Source organism: Indicator indicator, chromosome 11 (genome assembly GCF_027791375.1).
Source record: "Indicator indicator isolate 239-I01 chromosome 11, UM_Iind_1.1, whole genome shotgun sequence".
NCBI classification, from domain to species: Eukaryota; Metazoa; Chordata; class Aves; order Piciformes; family Indicatoridae; genus Indicator; species Indicator indicator.
In genome coordinates this window covers 10,978,728-10,992,628 of record NC_072020.1, presented here as the reverse complement: position 1 = coordinate 10,992,628, position 13,901 = coordinate 10,978,728, and the positions used below count along the sequence as shown (strand labels likewise).

Here is a 13,901-nt window from a genome sequence, read left to right as displayed (position 1 = left end):
GGTAAGAAGTATTTGCTCACCTGCTCCTGTCAAGTTGACCCTTTTACAAGAGTTCTGCTACCCAACAGCTTGCTATAACCCCAGTCCTCTCTTCTCAGACCCCAAGAGAAAAGCCACCCTACAGAGGGATACTCCTTGTTGCCTGTAAAGGCACAAACCCTAACCATACGACTTTCTGGCCAACATGAATCCATCTAGATATTTTCTCTGCTCCTCCTGTGGCAGAACCTAACAAGAATGGCTGTGGCATGTCCAGTAGCAGAATATGGTACCTTAAATGGCCATTTTTCAGTGTAGGCTGCAGGTCTTTCCATAGCAGAGCAGAGCAAAGAAATAGCACAGCTTCAGGCTTTGGCAAAAGTCAGTCATATGTAACCTGCATTACTAATTTTAATTGTCCAGAGGTGGGATTGTAAATTCTCATACCAAGAAGAACAAGGACATCTTGGTATTCATAGAGCCCCTTATTAAACAGCTGATTAGTTCTTTGCATCTCAAGCTGCTCCCAGTGGGTGAGCAGCCCTGCCTCTAATTGCTGCTTTGGGGGACAAGAAGTGGTCTGCTGGCAGGGAGCAATGGGTGTCCAGGAACTGGCTGCCCAAATGTAACATCCTAATGCACAGCAAATCTTGGAGGTGTTTAAAAGATGCAGAGGTGTGGTGCTGAGGGATGTGGTTTAGCACCAGCCTTGGCAGAGGTAAATAACTGTTGATCTCAACGATCTTAAAGGTCTTTTCCAACTGAAACAATCCTATGATCAGATACAGAGAGGACACAAGTGCTAATGGCTTAGAGTTAGGTGCCACCAAGTATTTCACACTTTTAACTCAGTGTTTCCCTGTACAGAAAGGGTCAGAAGCTTCAAGATGACTTTGGGGTCAAGTGCTCCTTTGTGCTGTCTACTGGACCTCAAACTAGGAACCAGCCTTTCTGTCCCACTGACAGGAAGGCAGCCTTGCACTAGGGCTCTTGCCAGGCAGGTGGAAGAGTTAATGCTCTGGTGAGTATTTCATGTTAAACACCCTCAGCAGTGAAAACTGAGGCTCACTCATGGTAAGCCACAGCAGTGGTTATTGCATCCTCTGGAAACGAAAAGGAGGTTGGGCTGGGTTCCCTGCTCCATGTCAGCCAGAGGAAGCCTTGTCTTACAAGAGTATTCCACATGAAGACAAAGACTGCCCTCTTTTCCTCTTTCCTCATCTTTCTCAAAATAGGCTGCCTACACTTGCCCAGCCTCCAACTCCAAAATCCTTCAGAGCTTCAAATCTTAAATCAGGTCAGTCACCTGCTTGATTGCTTGTGAAGGCTGAGATATTAAATCTCTCTCCCCTCCTCAGGACTCCCTTTTAGCAAGTTGAGTGGGTTGTCAGTTTGGTAAGCCCCATTCTCCCCAGGTTGTGCACTGGACAACTAACCCATCAAAGCAAATCCAAAGGTGGGGGAAGGCATCTAGCTGCTGGGTGATTACAGCAGCTGGGACTACAACCTCAACAGATCCATCAACATCCGTGGAGTCCAGTTCCTTACTTGAAAGAAAGAATAGATCACCTTAAGGGTGCAGACTATTGAAGCTAGTTGTGATGCTTTTGTACCCTTTAAGGCCACACAGGACTGAGCAATGGTGGTGGGGCTTTGTTCCCTGCTCTGTTAATTACTGCTGTCTTCCTTCATGATACAAACTGGCCACTTTCATTCTCATGTTGAACTGTATATGCAAACTGTCCCTTCCTGTGCTTGCTTGTGGCTAAATTGGTGGCCCTAGGCTGAACCCAGGTCCCCACTTTCTGTCCACTGCCAGCCATGAATCCCCATTCCTGGAGCGATGTGGTGCTAAGGGACATGGCTTAGCACCAGACTTGGCAGAGTTAGAGAATGGTTTGAGTCAATGATCTAAAAGGTCTTTTCCAGCTGAAATGATTCTGTGATTCAAGGCACGTGGAAGCATGCAAAACTATCAACCTGGCTCCCCTTCTCCTTGCCTCCATGCTGGCTTCAAATCAAATGGAAGAAGGAATCAGCAGCTGGATTACTGCTCTAAGCAGGCACCTGCTGACACTTCATGCAGCTGTAATTGCAAGGGGAAAGCTGAGTGTGCCATCAGACAAGCCAACTTAATTAAAAGCAGTAAACATAACAGGATGTGGAGCACAGAAAGCAGCTCCCATCATGCAACACATGCCGTGTCTAGGCTGGGGGTTTTTTCCCAACCTCTTGTACACACATTGATGGAAGAAGTGCTCTCTATCAGAGTAACAGCAAGAGAAAAAATGTGATTTTGTTGTTTTCAGATGGAAAATTTTGCAGGTTCTTGACAATGCACAGAACTATTATTTATAGACTGACCTTTGAGCACGTAAGAGCTTACATTCAAAACCCAGATGAATATGACTGTGTGACAAATACAACAAAATTTAATCTGCCAGGGAAGAGAAGTGTCTGGAAGTGCACAAGACATTCCCTTCAAAAGCCAAGGGAAAAAAAATCACAAACAAAATGCAATCAGCATTCTTCTCCACAGTAAGAAAAAGAATTGAGTGTTCCCATTTAAGGCAGGAAGATGTTTTAAACCTGTAGAATATTAGCAAACATTCCTTTTTTAGGTTTACATTGCTGGTTTTATATTAATTCTAAATGAAAAATTAAACATTGACTCAATATAAATGCAACAACCCAGCAGAATGTGGAAAATCCTTCCCACTTCTGATGGGATGAGAGGTATTTGCCCACCTGCTCCTGTCAAACTGGCCCTTTTACAAGAGTTCTGCACACCCAACAGTTTGCCATAACCCCAATCCTCTCTTCTCTGACCCTATTGCACATGTGCAGCTGTCTGCAGTAAACTACTTTTTAGGGCAGAAACATATTGGCTAAAAATTACTGCTCTTCCATCTGTACCTGCTTCTAATATTAATCCAGGTTCTACTTCAGTTAAGAATTAGAAGAGGTTACAAGATGACACACCCATGTGTTTATTCTGGTCTTCACATAATTACCAGCAGCAATGGTTAACATCTTCTTCCTGACTGAGTTTCTGTTTCTGTAGGGAGGTCTTTCACCGAGCAGCACCCCAGTGAACAGTCAAAACACACTTAGGCAAGGAACCCATGGCTGAAGTCCAATGCTAAAAATCAGCCTTCAGGAGGTGGAAGCTACAGGCTACCAAGGAGGAGTTTAGTCATCACATATGCAATCAAGTGGGATGTTAGGAAAGGCAAACCTCATCTACAACTTATAGTTACAAGGGACACTAAGTGCAGTGAGAAGAGCTTCTACCACTATGCTGGCAGTAGATTGTTGACAAGCCACAGAGCAGCAGATGTCATTTACCCTAATTCCTGAAGGCTTTCCACACCATCCACCACAATATCATAGAATCATAGAATTAAGAAGGTTGGAAGAGACCTCAAGGATCATCGAGTCCAACCTGTCACCCTAAACCTCATGACTATCTAAACCATGGCACCAAGTGCCACGTCCAATCCCCTCTTGAACACCTCCAGGGATGGTGACTCCACCACCTCCCTGGGCAGCACATTCCAATGGCCAACCACTCTCTCTGCGAAGAACTTTCTCCTCACCTCCAGCCTAAACCTCCCCTGGAGCAGCACAATATGCTTGTACCCAAGCTCAAACATTACAGTCTGGACAGGCAGACAGCTAGGTGAACAACAAAACTCCTTGTTGAATGGTAGGGCTCACAGGGAGCGGTCAATGGGTCACACATTTCCTTAAAGAGCATGAAGTAATCCCTGCTGGTGTCACAGAGGTCAGGACCTGTCCTGCTGACAAGCATGTTGCTGGAACTGGTGATAGAATACTCTCACCAAGTTTGGAGATGGCACCAAACTGGGCATCAGACAGTGAGCTCAAGACCAGGGCTGCTACTCAAAAGTCTAAACTGGTTGAAGAAGCGGCATGATGATCATGAAACTGAACAAAACCAAATGCAAAGTCTTGCCTGTGGGAAGGGTGAACACTTTGCTGGCTGTGGAGCAGCACTGCTGGAAAGGCCCTAAGGGTCATGGTAGACAGCAGGCTGAGCATGAGCCAGCAGTGTGCCATGACAGCAATAAAGGCCACCAGCATCCTGCACTGTATCAACAGAAGCCTAGCCAGTGAATCTAGGGAGGTAACTATCACCTTTCATTGCACACTTGTTGGACCACATCCAAAATACCACACTTGGGTTTGGCATCCCCTGTAAAAAGAAGGAAACTGATAAACAACAGCGAGGTCAGTAAAGGGCCACTAGGACAGCCAGGGGTTGGGGCACTTTTCCTATGAAGAGAGGTTGAGGGACTTGGGTTTGTTCAGCCTAGGGAAGAAATGGCTTCAGAGGGACCCAAAAGCAGCCTGCCACTCAGAGGAGGTTACTAAGAAGATGGAGCCAGGATCTTCCCAGTGGTGCAGGGTTGGAGAACCACAAACCATAGATGCACACTGAAACAAAAAGAGGTTCTGACTTGGTACATGGGGAAACCTACCCACCACGAGGACAAGCCAGGCAGCAGAGCACACTGCCCAGAGAGGTTGTACCATCTTTTTCCTTGGAGATTTCCCAGGACCTCAGGTCAGCCCTCAGCAGCCTGGTGTGACCTCCTGCTCTGAGCAGGAGGTTGGATTGGAGATCTCCTGAGAAGCCTTCCTACCTGCATCACTCTCCAGTTCTCTAATCAGAGTTACTGTCTTTTCTCCAGTGCTTCTCTTTGAACATCACATTATTAAAAAATTCAGTTGACAATAATCCAACAAGAAGGGCTGAAACAATGTTAACTCAATACTGGATAACATCAGAACTCTTTTCTCCTCTAAGTCAGACAACCCCTTCCCCCCAACGAGTGACACCTCCCTGACCCAGTGACATCAGCCCCAGTGTTTCCATTGCTGTGGAGACATGCTGACCATTCATGCTCAAAAACATTTGTGCTGCTTCATAAACACATCATGGAGCCTGGAAAGGAGAGGATTAGACATGTAGGTTCTAGCAACTGGAATTTATCACCTCGTTAAAAGCTCCGACGTGATGGTAGCTAACAACAGGAGGAAAATAAACAGAAAAGACCCGGGGGGGGTTGGTCAGCCAAACCTGGGAAGAAACTTCACTCTGCAAGCAGGGAGACATACACAATCATTCTGATCAGACTACTCATCAGGAAAAGTAAAGCAGCCTTTCCCCTCTACTATTCATTCCCAATTCAGAAGCGGAAAGAAACTAACTGGAGAGTCTTAAGTGCTGCTGGCATCTGCATACAGAGGAGGTGGTTTCACAATCTAACACATTCACTGTGTCATTATTCACAACACTGCCTTCTAAGAGAAGCATCTTGACAGTCCCTTCCGCCAACCTTCAGCACTTTGGGAACATCTAGAGTAAGATTGAGCTGGCTGCTTTAAGTGAGAGTAGGATGAGGGCCCCTGTAGAGGGTCAGAGTCAAATCTGTTGAGACAGCTTTTATTCTGAGTTGCTTTCTGGGCATCCACACAAGGAGATGTATATCTACTTCTTTAAGCAAAGTCAGGGATAACTTGGATCCCTGCATTTCCAAAGGGTTAGAACTAGACTCTGATGACTAATTCCCTTCTCTGCTTTGTATTTGTTTACTTGTTTTTCCAGGCCACATAAATAAATATTTTGCTGAAACAGGACAAAAGTATGTAACTGACAACATCTTGTGACTCAGGCAACTAGAACACAGAGAAATGACTGGTTTGGTTAGTGAAGGAAGACCAGTCTTAGAAATTCTCTGTCTCAGGAGTAGAAGACAAATCTAAGTCTCTCAAACTCTTGGCAAGCTCTCCATGATGCTTCATGTTTGAAATAAGCTCTATCTTATTCAGATAGCAGGAGTAGAAAAGTCTGGAAAATGACCAATTCCTCAGTCTGGCCTTAAGAAATGGGATTGTATGTGGAAGAAACGTGCCTGAATTAAACTAAAGCTTACTGCTGATCAATGAAGGCCAGAACACTCATGTCCACTGAAAAAAATAAGCTTAAAAACTCCACAAAGGGTAATAATATCATTACTTGGACAGAGAAATGTGTCATTAGTTCTGTAACAGAGACCTCCAGCTTTTACCCTGGCTGTTAATACGAAACTATACCAAACAAGTTTTAAGAAAGCTTTGAGCAGCATCTCTCGTAGTGGTTTCTTTTTAAATAATTGCACTGGAAGAAAAAAAAAATTAAAAAGCAAACCCCAAACCAAACAGATGAGAAAACCCCACCCCAAACACCCAAAACTAACTAAACAGAAACCAACAAAACCCCAAACAAACAAAACAAAACCCCAAACACACCACAGAAAACCAACCTAAAAATACTTCTTGAGCTCCAGAAGAAGAGTCCTGTCACTGCAAGTTTTAATCCTCCCTCCCAATCTAGCTGCATTTCCAGTACACTTATTTTGGCACACTGATTTCCTATCCCATATTCCTTTTGCTTAGCAGACACAGTCTTATCTCTGCTGTTAGATGGCTGAAGTAGAGATTTGACTGGAAAGATTGACTCAGCTATCTTGTATTTAAAGTTCTGATAACAGCAAAACACCATTTTATGTGACAGTCCACCTTGTATTTCTATTGCTCTGGGCAATTTAAAGAGAAGCTGGCAGCTTCTTGGAGGACATCCTACCCAGAAGAGAGTCCAGAGATGCCTTAGTCCAAGTGTACCACACTAGACCTGTGAATAGACCTGGTGAGACCACACCTGGAAATCTGTGTCCGATTCTGGGCTCCCCAGTTCAGTTCAAGAGGGACAGGGATCTACTGGAGAGAGTCCAATGGAAAGCTACAAGGATGATTGGGGGACTTTAACATCTCTCTTATGAAGAAAGACTGAGAGACCTGGGGCTGTTCAGTCTTGAGTAGACAGAGAGGGGATCTTATCAACACCTATAAATATCTGAGGGGTGGGTGTCAAGATGAAGGTGATGGTCTTTTCAGTGGTGCCTAGCGATAGGACAAGCAACACTGGGTACAAGCTGGAACACAGGAGGTTCCACCTCAACATGAGGATGAAACTTTACTGTATGGGTGGCAGAGCACTGGAACAGGTTGGCCAGAGAGATTGTGGAGTCTCCCTCTCTAGAGACTTTCAAAGCCCACCTGGATGCATTCCTGTGTGACCTGCCCTGGGTGATCCTGCTTTTGGCAGGGGGGTTGGACTAGATGATCTCTAGAGGCCTCTTCCAATCCCTAACATTCTGTGAAATATGCACAAAGGACTTGGTATTTCTGGGCTGACAAGCCAACCTTTTCATCATAATAGAAAGTGTCTCCAAGACAGACATGACATACTGCCAACATGGGACTGAAATCATAGGGAAGTCATTAAAAAGGATTGTCTTGAAGGGTTTCATAAGTCTCCAAAGATCGTCTCAAGACCAAAGGACAGACTACATATGTTAACTGAGTAGAGAAGACTTCTGCCAGAAAACCAGAGATGGAATTTATTGCAAACTCTTTTGACTAAATATATCTGCTTCTTATGGAGTGTTGCTCCAGAAATTGTAAGATAAAATAAAGTTACAGCATAGACCAAATCCAGATTTGCACAGAGGAGGCACTCTCAGAATAAAGTTATATATTCTGCCTGTAGATGATTTAACATCTAACCATATGCTGCTAATGGAGAAGATCCTATTCCTGCCTCCTCCCCCACAATATGTAGAGTACTCCCTGCCTCCTATTCCACCAGCGTTTGCCCCAAACAGCACCAAGCTGATTCAGCGCTGGCTCGGATGTGTTCAAATGAACAACTTTCTGTGGGACTGGTGAAGCGAATTAAGGCAGTAAAAGGTCAAATGAATGCTAAAGCAATGGGACTTCACCTAAGATATTGGAGACTGGTGTTGTGCCTCTCCCCCACCATACAGGTGAGAAAAGACAGAGCAGGTAGGAAGCAGTTAGGGATCCTAGACAACAACTCTCCCTGGAAGCGCTCAAGGCCTTTAGCAACCTGGTCTAGTGGATGTGCTCCTGCCAATGCCAGGGGGGCTGGAACTAGATGATCTTCAAGGTCTCTTCCAACTCAAACCATTCTATTTATCTAAAGACCTATAGAATTACAAAAGTAATAAAGTAGGAAACCCCAGTCACTGCAGACATCAGTGACCTTCTATAATTTTGATGCATACCCCTTTTAAATCTGCTGGGCTCCTTTGTACTCAAATACCCTCGCTCCCTTTCCTTCCACATTTTTTTGCTTGTCACATGTTATCTGTCCTCTGAGCTTTACCATCCCTGCTGAATGCTTATTGTCTTTCCTTAGTCTGTGTTCTTTCCCACTTAAACTCATAATGGTTGTAACAACAACAGCATTAATGTGGCACTCATCACCATGACAGCAATCACTGAGCACACATACCACACCCCTTGCCTCTTCCTTCTTCTGTTTAGGTACCTGATCCAGGAGACCAGCATTTGCCACAATGTTATGCCATGACTTGGATAAAAGAGTGCTGCTACTACAGACAGACACAACTACTAGTAACTGTCTTTTGACTGACCTGACATGGCCAATATTAAAGAGAGGGGTTGACCTGATGGAAGGCAGCTCCATGGAGAAGGATCTTGAAGTTCTGGTGGACAGTAAGTTATCTGTGGGACAGCAAGGTGCCTGTGTGGCCAAGAAGGCAAATGGTCTCCTGAGGTGCATTAAGAAGAGTATGGCCAGGAGGTCAAGGAAGGTTCTAGTCCCTCACTACTCTGTCCTGCTGAGACCACATCTGGAGTACCGTGTCCACTTCCATGCTGCACAGTTCAAGAGGGACAGGGATATACTAGACAGCATCCAATGGAGAGCTACAAGGATGATGAAGGGACTAGAACATCTGTCTGGTGAGGAAAGGCTGAGAGACCTGGGGATGTTCAGTCTGGAGAAGAGAAGCCTGAGATGAGATCTTATTAATGTTTATAAAGATCTGATGGTTGGATGTCAAGATGAAGGTGGCAGCCTCTTTTCAGTGATATCCTGTGGTAGGACAAGTGGCAATGGATACAAACTGGAACACAGAAAGCTCCACCTCAGCACAAGGATAAGCTTCTTTCCTGTGAGGGTGCTGGAACCCTGGAACAGGCTGCCCATAGAGATTGTGGAGTCTCATTCTCTGGAGACCTTCAAGACCCATCTGGAAGCATTCCTGTGTGAACTGCCTTAGGTGATCCTGATTCAGCAACAGCATTGGACTCTATCTCCAGAGGTCTGTTCCAACCCCTACCATTCTATGAGTCCATGATCTCCCAAACCAACCAACAATCCACCAAGACCATAGCCCCTCTCACAACTTTCTGCCTTCCAGTCTTCCAACTGCTGTGTGCAATCCCAAGTAACCTCTCTGGCTGACTGCAAAACAAACACACACACTGCCTTTCTACAAGATACTTCATTTCAGCAGAGAAGACAACTGTAAGCTAATTACCAAAACGAAACTAATTAGCAACCTTGTGTGCATCAGATTGATTGCAGACAGCAAGCCTCCCCTTTGTACCCCTCACTTTTGCAGGACTCTATGTAGTTACTTGTGGCATGAAGTCTGAGCTAACGCCCAATATCCAAGTAGCTACCCCTTTGTCTTACCCAGGGTGACAGACACTGGCTGTGAAAGCAGGTAGGCAGAAATGTAAGCAGAACACTGAGGTGATGATGGAGAAGGTGCTCCTGAATGTCAAGGTATAACAGGATTTTCACAATTTGGGAACATCCCAGCTCCTTTCCCACATTGCAGCAAACCAAAATCAAATGTAGGTGGAAGCCAAGTCCTGTTGTTATTAGCATGCAAAGAAAATGAACTTATTTAAATTCACCCATCTGTTCTGGCCAACCATTTATGACTAATCCTCCACATTTCAGCCACCTGAAAAGAAGACAGCGAGTCCTAGGCACAAACACTTCCTAATATTCAGGCTCACAGATGATTAAAACCATGCAGTGTTTCATTCTTTCAGTCAGCTTTGTTTCTCACTTGGCTTCCATGCTGCTTTTTGTCTCTAACATTTCTCTCCCCTTTCTGGCAGATGAAGGGGAGGTGGAGAAGAAAAAGGAGGAAAGTTCTTGGGTAGCATAAGCATTACAGTCATTTTCAATCATTCAGCAAAGCAGAGCTTGCTCAAGGAACAGATAACCTAATGCTGCTACCTACTCTTCCACCTCACTTGATTCTATTTTAAATTTCTGTTTACAGGTGTTTGCAATGATAAGTTATACCACCCAGGAACAGCATCTAGTACATGTATCTCCTTTCTGCCCCCCTCAAATCCACAGGGAAGATACCTCCGGCCCACACATTTCCTCTGCCTTTTGTTGTTGCTATGGGCAATTTAAAACAGAGAAGTGCAATTCACAGAGATCCTCAGTCATGCACCTACAGGTCACTGACACTTGGTTCACATCCAACCCTGATGTGAATGTAGATGCCACTCATCAAAAGGACAGTTATGCCATGGATAACAAATCATCCATTAGCTCCCTAAATTAAACAGCAGGATTTGCACAGGGACAAACTTACTTTCAAAGTGTTCTTGGTATTCTGCCTGACTACCTGCCCTTCCTCAAAACAAAGGGAGAACTGTCCTCACATGGCTCTACTTATGTTTCCTTTCAGCACTCTGAAATAAGAGCTGTTTAAGATCTTGCATTTTGTTTTCAACTGGAAAGGTCGCCTGGATTGGGTGGTGAAATGAGACCATAGCCTTCTCTCAATAAGGAGAAAGGGAAAGAGATGGGACACATAGAAGAAGGGAAAGGGAAATTTACTGTGTCTTTGTTTTTAAATTAGAAAAGTCTCAGTGAAGTTATAGAAAAAGCACAATCAGTGCAAGAACAACACTCTAAAAGCTTACAGAACCTAATTCTCTCTTGAGCACTAGAAAAGGCAAAAAGGAAAGTGCTGACTACTTACATATAATATGTAGGATATAATCCTTCAAAGTACCAGCAATGCTTTTTGGCCTCAGTACACTACAAAGAAAGAAAAACATGGTGTTAATATTTATGTAGGACAATGTACAATTGCAAGCACAACTCTGTCTTCGAGCAATTAGGAGAGGTTTACATTCCCAAAGATTTCCCAGTTCCAATACACACAGTAACTGGAAGTCAGTTCATGTGGATGGCACTGTGCCCTGCCAGGGTTCAGATCCCTTACACAGAGCTTTGTCTGTGGGGCCCTCACTGCTTCCCATGGTTCATGAACAAAGTCATGAATTTTGGTGCAGGCTCAGGATCCAGATGCATCTGCTCCCTGGCAGAATTGCTGTTCTAAAAGACCACAGAGAACTTAAGAGGCTATCCATGGCTGTAGTCACTCAAGAGACCTCTAAGGCATAGCCAGTTTGATGGCACTATGTGCATGACTAGACAGTAAATCCAGTAATTGCAGGGAATTACTCATCTTTCTGCAAGTATTTGGCATGTAGGATCAGGCTTGGAAAGGAGCAGAAGAGAGAACCACCCCAACTCCTCTTCCTACAGCTTGGAAATCTCTCAAGTGTCCATTAAAACACTGGAGAAAGGAAACTGCTTTCTGCAGCCCAAGGGTATTGTTCTCTTTCACAGACTGCCAGTGGATCCATGTTAAAAGGATAGGGACTGGCATTTTCTGTGTTGTGTGTGTGTGAAGGCAACGTGGGACGCTCACATCGGGAACTGCCAGAGCACCCACGGCAGCACAGAACAAAAGAAAACCAGACATCAAGCCCAAACTCCACAGACAGCACACAAAACAGTTCTGCATATCCCACTGACATCACTAACATAGAATCTTAGCAGCACAGAATTATTTTGGTTAGAAAAGACCTCCAAGATTATCAAGTCAAACTGTCAACCTAACACCACCATGACCATTAAACCATGTCCCGAAGTGTCATGTCCACACATTCTTGAACAGCTCCCGGGATGGTGACTGTACCACCTCCCTGGGCAGCCTGTTCCAATGCCTGACCACTCTTGCACTCTTTCCTAACAGCCAACCTAACCCTCCCCTGGCACTGTTTAAGGCCACTTCCTTTCATTCTATCACTTATTACTAGAGAGCAAAGACGAACCCCCACCTCACTACATCCTCCTTTCAGGGAGCTGTAGAGAGTAATGAGGTCTCCCCTCAGATTCCTCTTCTCCAGACTAAACAATCCCAGTTCCCTCAGCTGCTCCTCACCAGACCTGTTCTTCAGACCCTGCACCAGTTTTGCTCCCCCTCTCCGGACATGCTCCAGCACCTCAATGTCCTTCTTGGTGTGAAGGGCCCAGAACTGAACCCAGTTCTCGAGATGTGGCCTCACAAGTGCAGAATACAAGGGCACCAGTCACTTTCCTATCCGTGTTGGCCACACGATTCCTGATCCAGGCCAGGATGCTGTTGACCTTCTTGGCCACTTGAGCACACTGCTGGCTCATGTTCAGCTGGCTGTCAACCAGCACCCCAGGTCCTTTCCTGCTGGGCATCCTTCCAGCCACTCTGCCCCAAGCCTGTAGAAATGCTGTTTTCACTACAGATGTAACTGCAGGAGCTCCACCACTAGCTGAATTATCACACATGACCAGGATGTTTTTGGACACTCACCACAAAGCAGCAAGGAAGATCTTGCTGGGGTTTCAGCAACAATTCCCTCTGCTGCTCACAGCTGAGACCTGCTGCCAGAGAGCATTCAGCACACCAGCAGTGCTTGGATCATCCTTCATGTTCACTTGGCAGCTCACCTTTACATAATAGCTCATACAAGTTTATTAGCCTCCCTGAATCCCAGAATACTAAATGAATCCAGTTAAGACAAAGACAAAGTGTTTTTAGGTCTCTGACTCTCACTCCTCATGAATAAAAAAGGCTGCAAGCTCTTTAATGAGCATCTGATGAGCTAAATCACAGACAGATCAATTACGGCCCACGAAGACAAACTGCTATGGATTAAATTAAGAGACAGGGGGAGGAGGAGGAGGAAGAGGAGGAGGAGAAGAAGGAGGAGAAGGAGGAGAGGATGCTTTCAATGCATGCAGTCAGGCTTTTCCACTAATACAACAGGCTCACATCAGTCTTCAAGACACACAAGCTTAAGCTTCTGTTGAAAGTGCTGGAGCTTTTTCCACAGGATAAACACATCAGAAGCCTCATTCCTTTCTCAAATCAATGCTGCAGAAGGGCTCTGTAGCTCCTGCTGGAGCCAAGTGGTGTTCAAAGACCTATATCCACATTTGCCATATTCCCCTTTTTCCCCACCTCCTTCAAAGCTTCCAGTTTCTTAACCCTTCCGAATATTTCCACCACCTGGTTTCCCCTTACTCTAAAAGGAGAAACATGCCAAGCTTCTCTCCATAACACTCTGCAAACTTATATTCATTGCAAACCCAGCAGGTCTACTGCCAAGTCAGTGAAAAATATTTTGGCTCTTCACATCTGAAGGCTGCAGATCAGCAGGCCCTGGCTAGAATCCCAGTACCTGGAGGATGACCCTTTGGGAGGGCTCATTTCAGAGTCAGACTCAGGGTGTGCACCGTTAAATGTTTTTTCCTTCCTGCTCCTCAGCCAGTATGAGTCACCACTTACCTCAAACAGCCTTCAAGCCTTCTTGGGCTCCAGCATTTTAATTGCTGTTTTCCCAGCAATGTTTCTGAGCACGTGGAGCCTGCCTACCCTTTACAAGTGGAAAGGAGACATTTATATTCAGCACTCATTCTGCTCGCCCTCCTCCCTATATTTTAATCTGCTAAGGTCTAAAATGAGTTGGGAAGAGTCCTCCTTCCCACATCTCCCAAGTTGTAAGATTTCAGTTTCTGCCTCTCAGTAATTGTCTGTTTCAGACAGCCAACATGCTTACTGCTGGCACAAGAAAGGCTCCAGCCTGGGGAAACTTCTGCAAGTAGCAGTTCCTTCTAGCTTATAGGGCTTAGATACCTGCACTCAAAATCCTCT

General features: G+C 45.1%; 1 protein-coding gene across 1 annotated transcript in view; it reads right to left on the bottom strand.

The window, feature by feature from the left end:
- The window catches only part of VOPP1 (VOPP1 WW domain binding protein), a 35,833-nt gene that overhangs the window by 16,843 nt on the left and 5,089 nt on the right, over positions 1 to 13,901 (bottom strand). Inside the window, exon 2 of the mRNA XM_054385134.1 lies at positions 10,899 to 10,957. Coding sequence (XP_054241109.1) covers positions 10,899 to 10,957 — 59 coding nt within the window. The remainder of the gene's footprint in view (positions 1 to 10,898; positions 10,958 to 13,901) is intronic.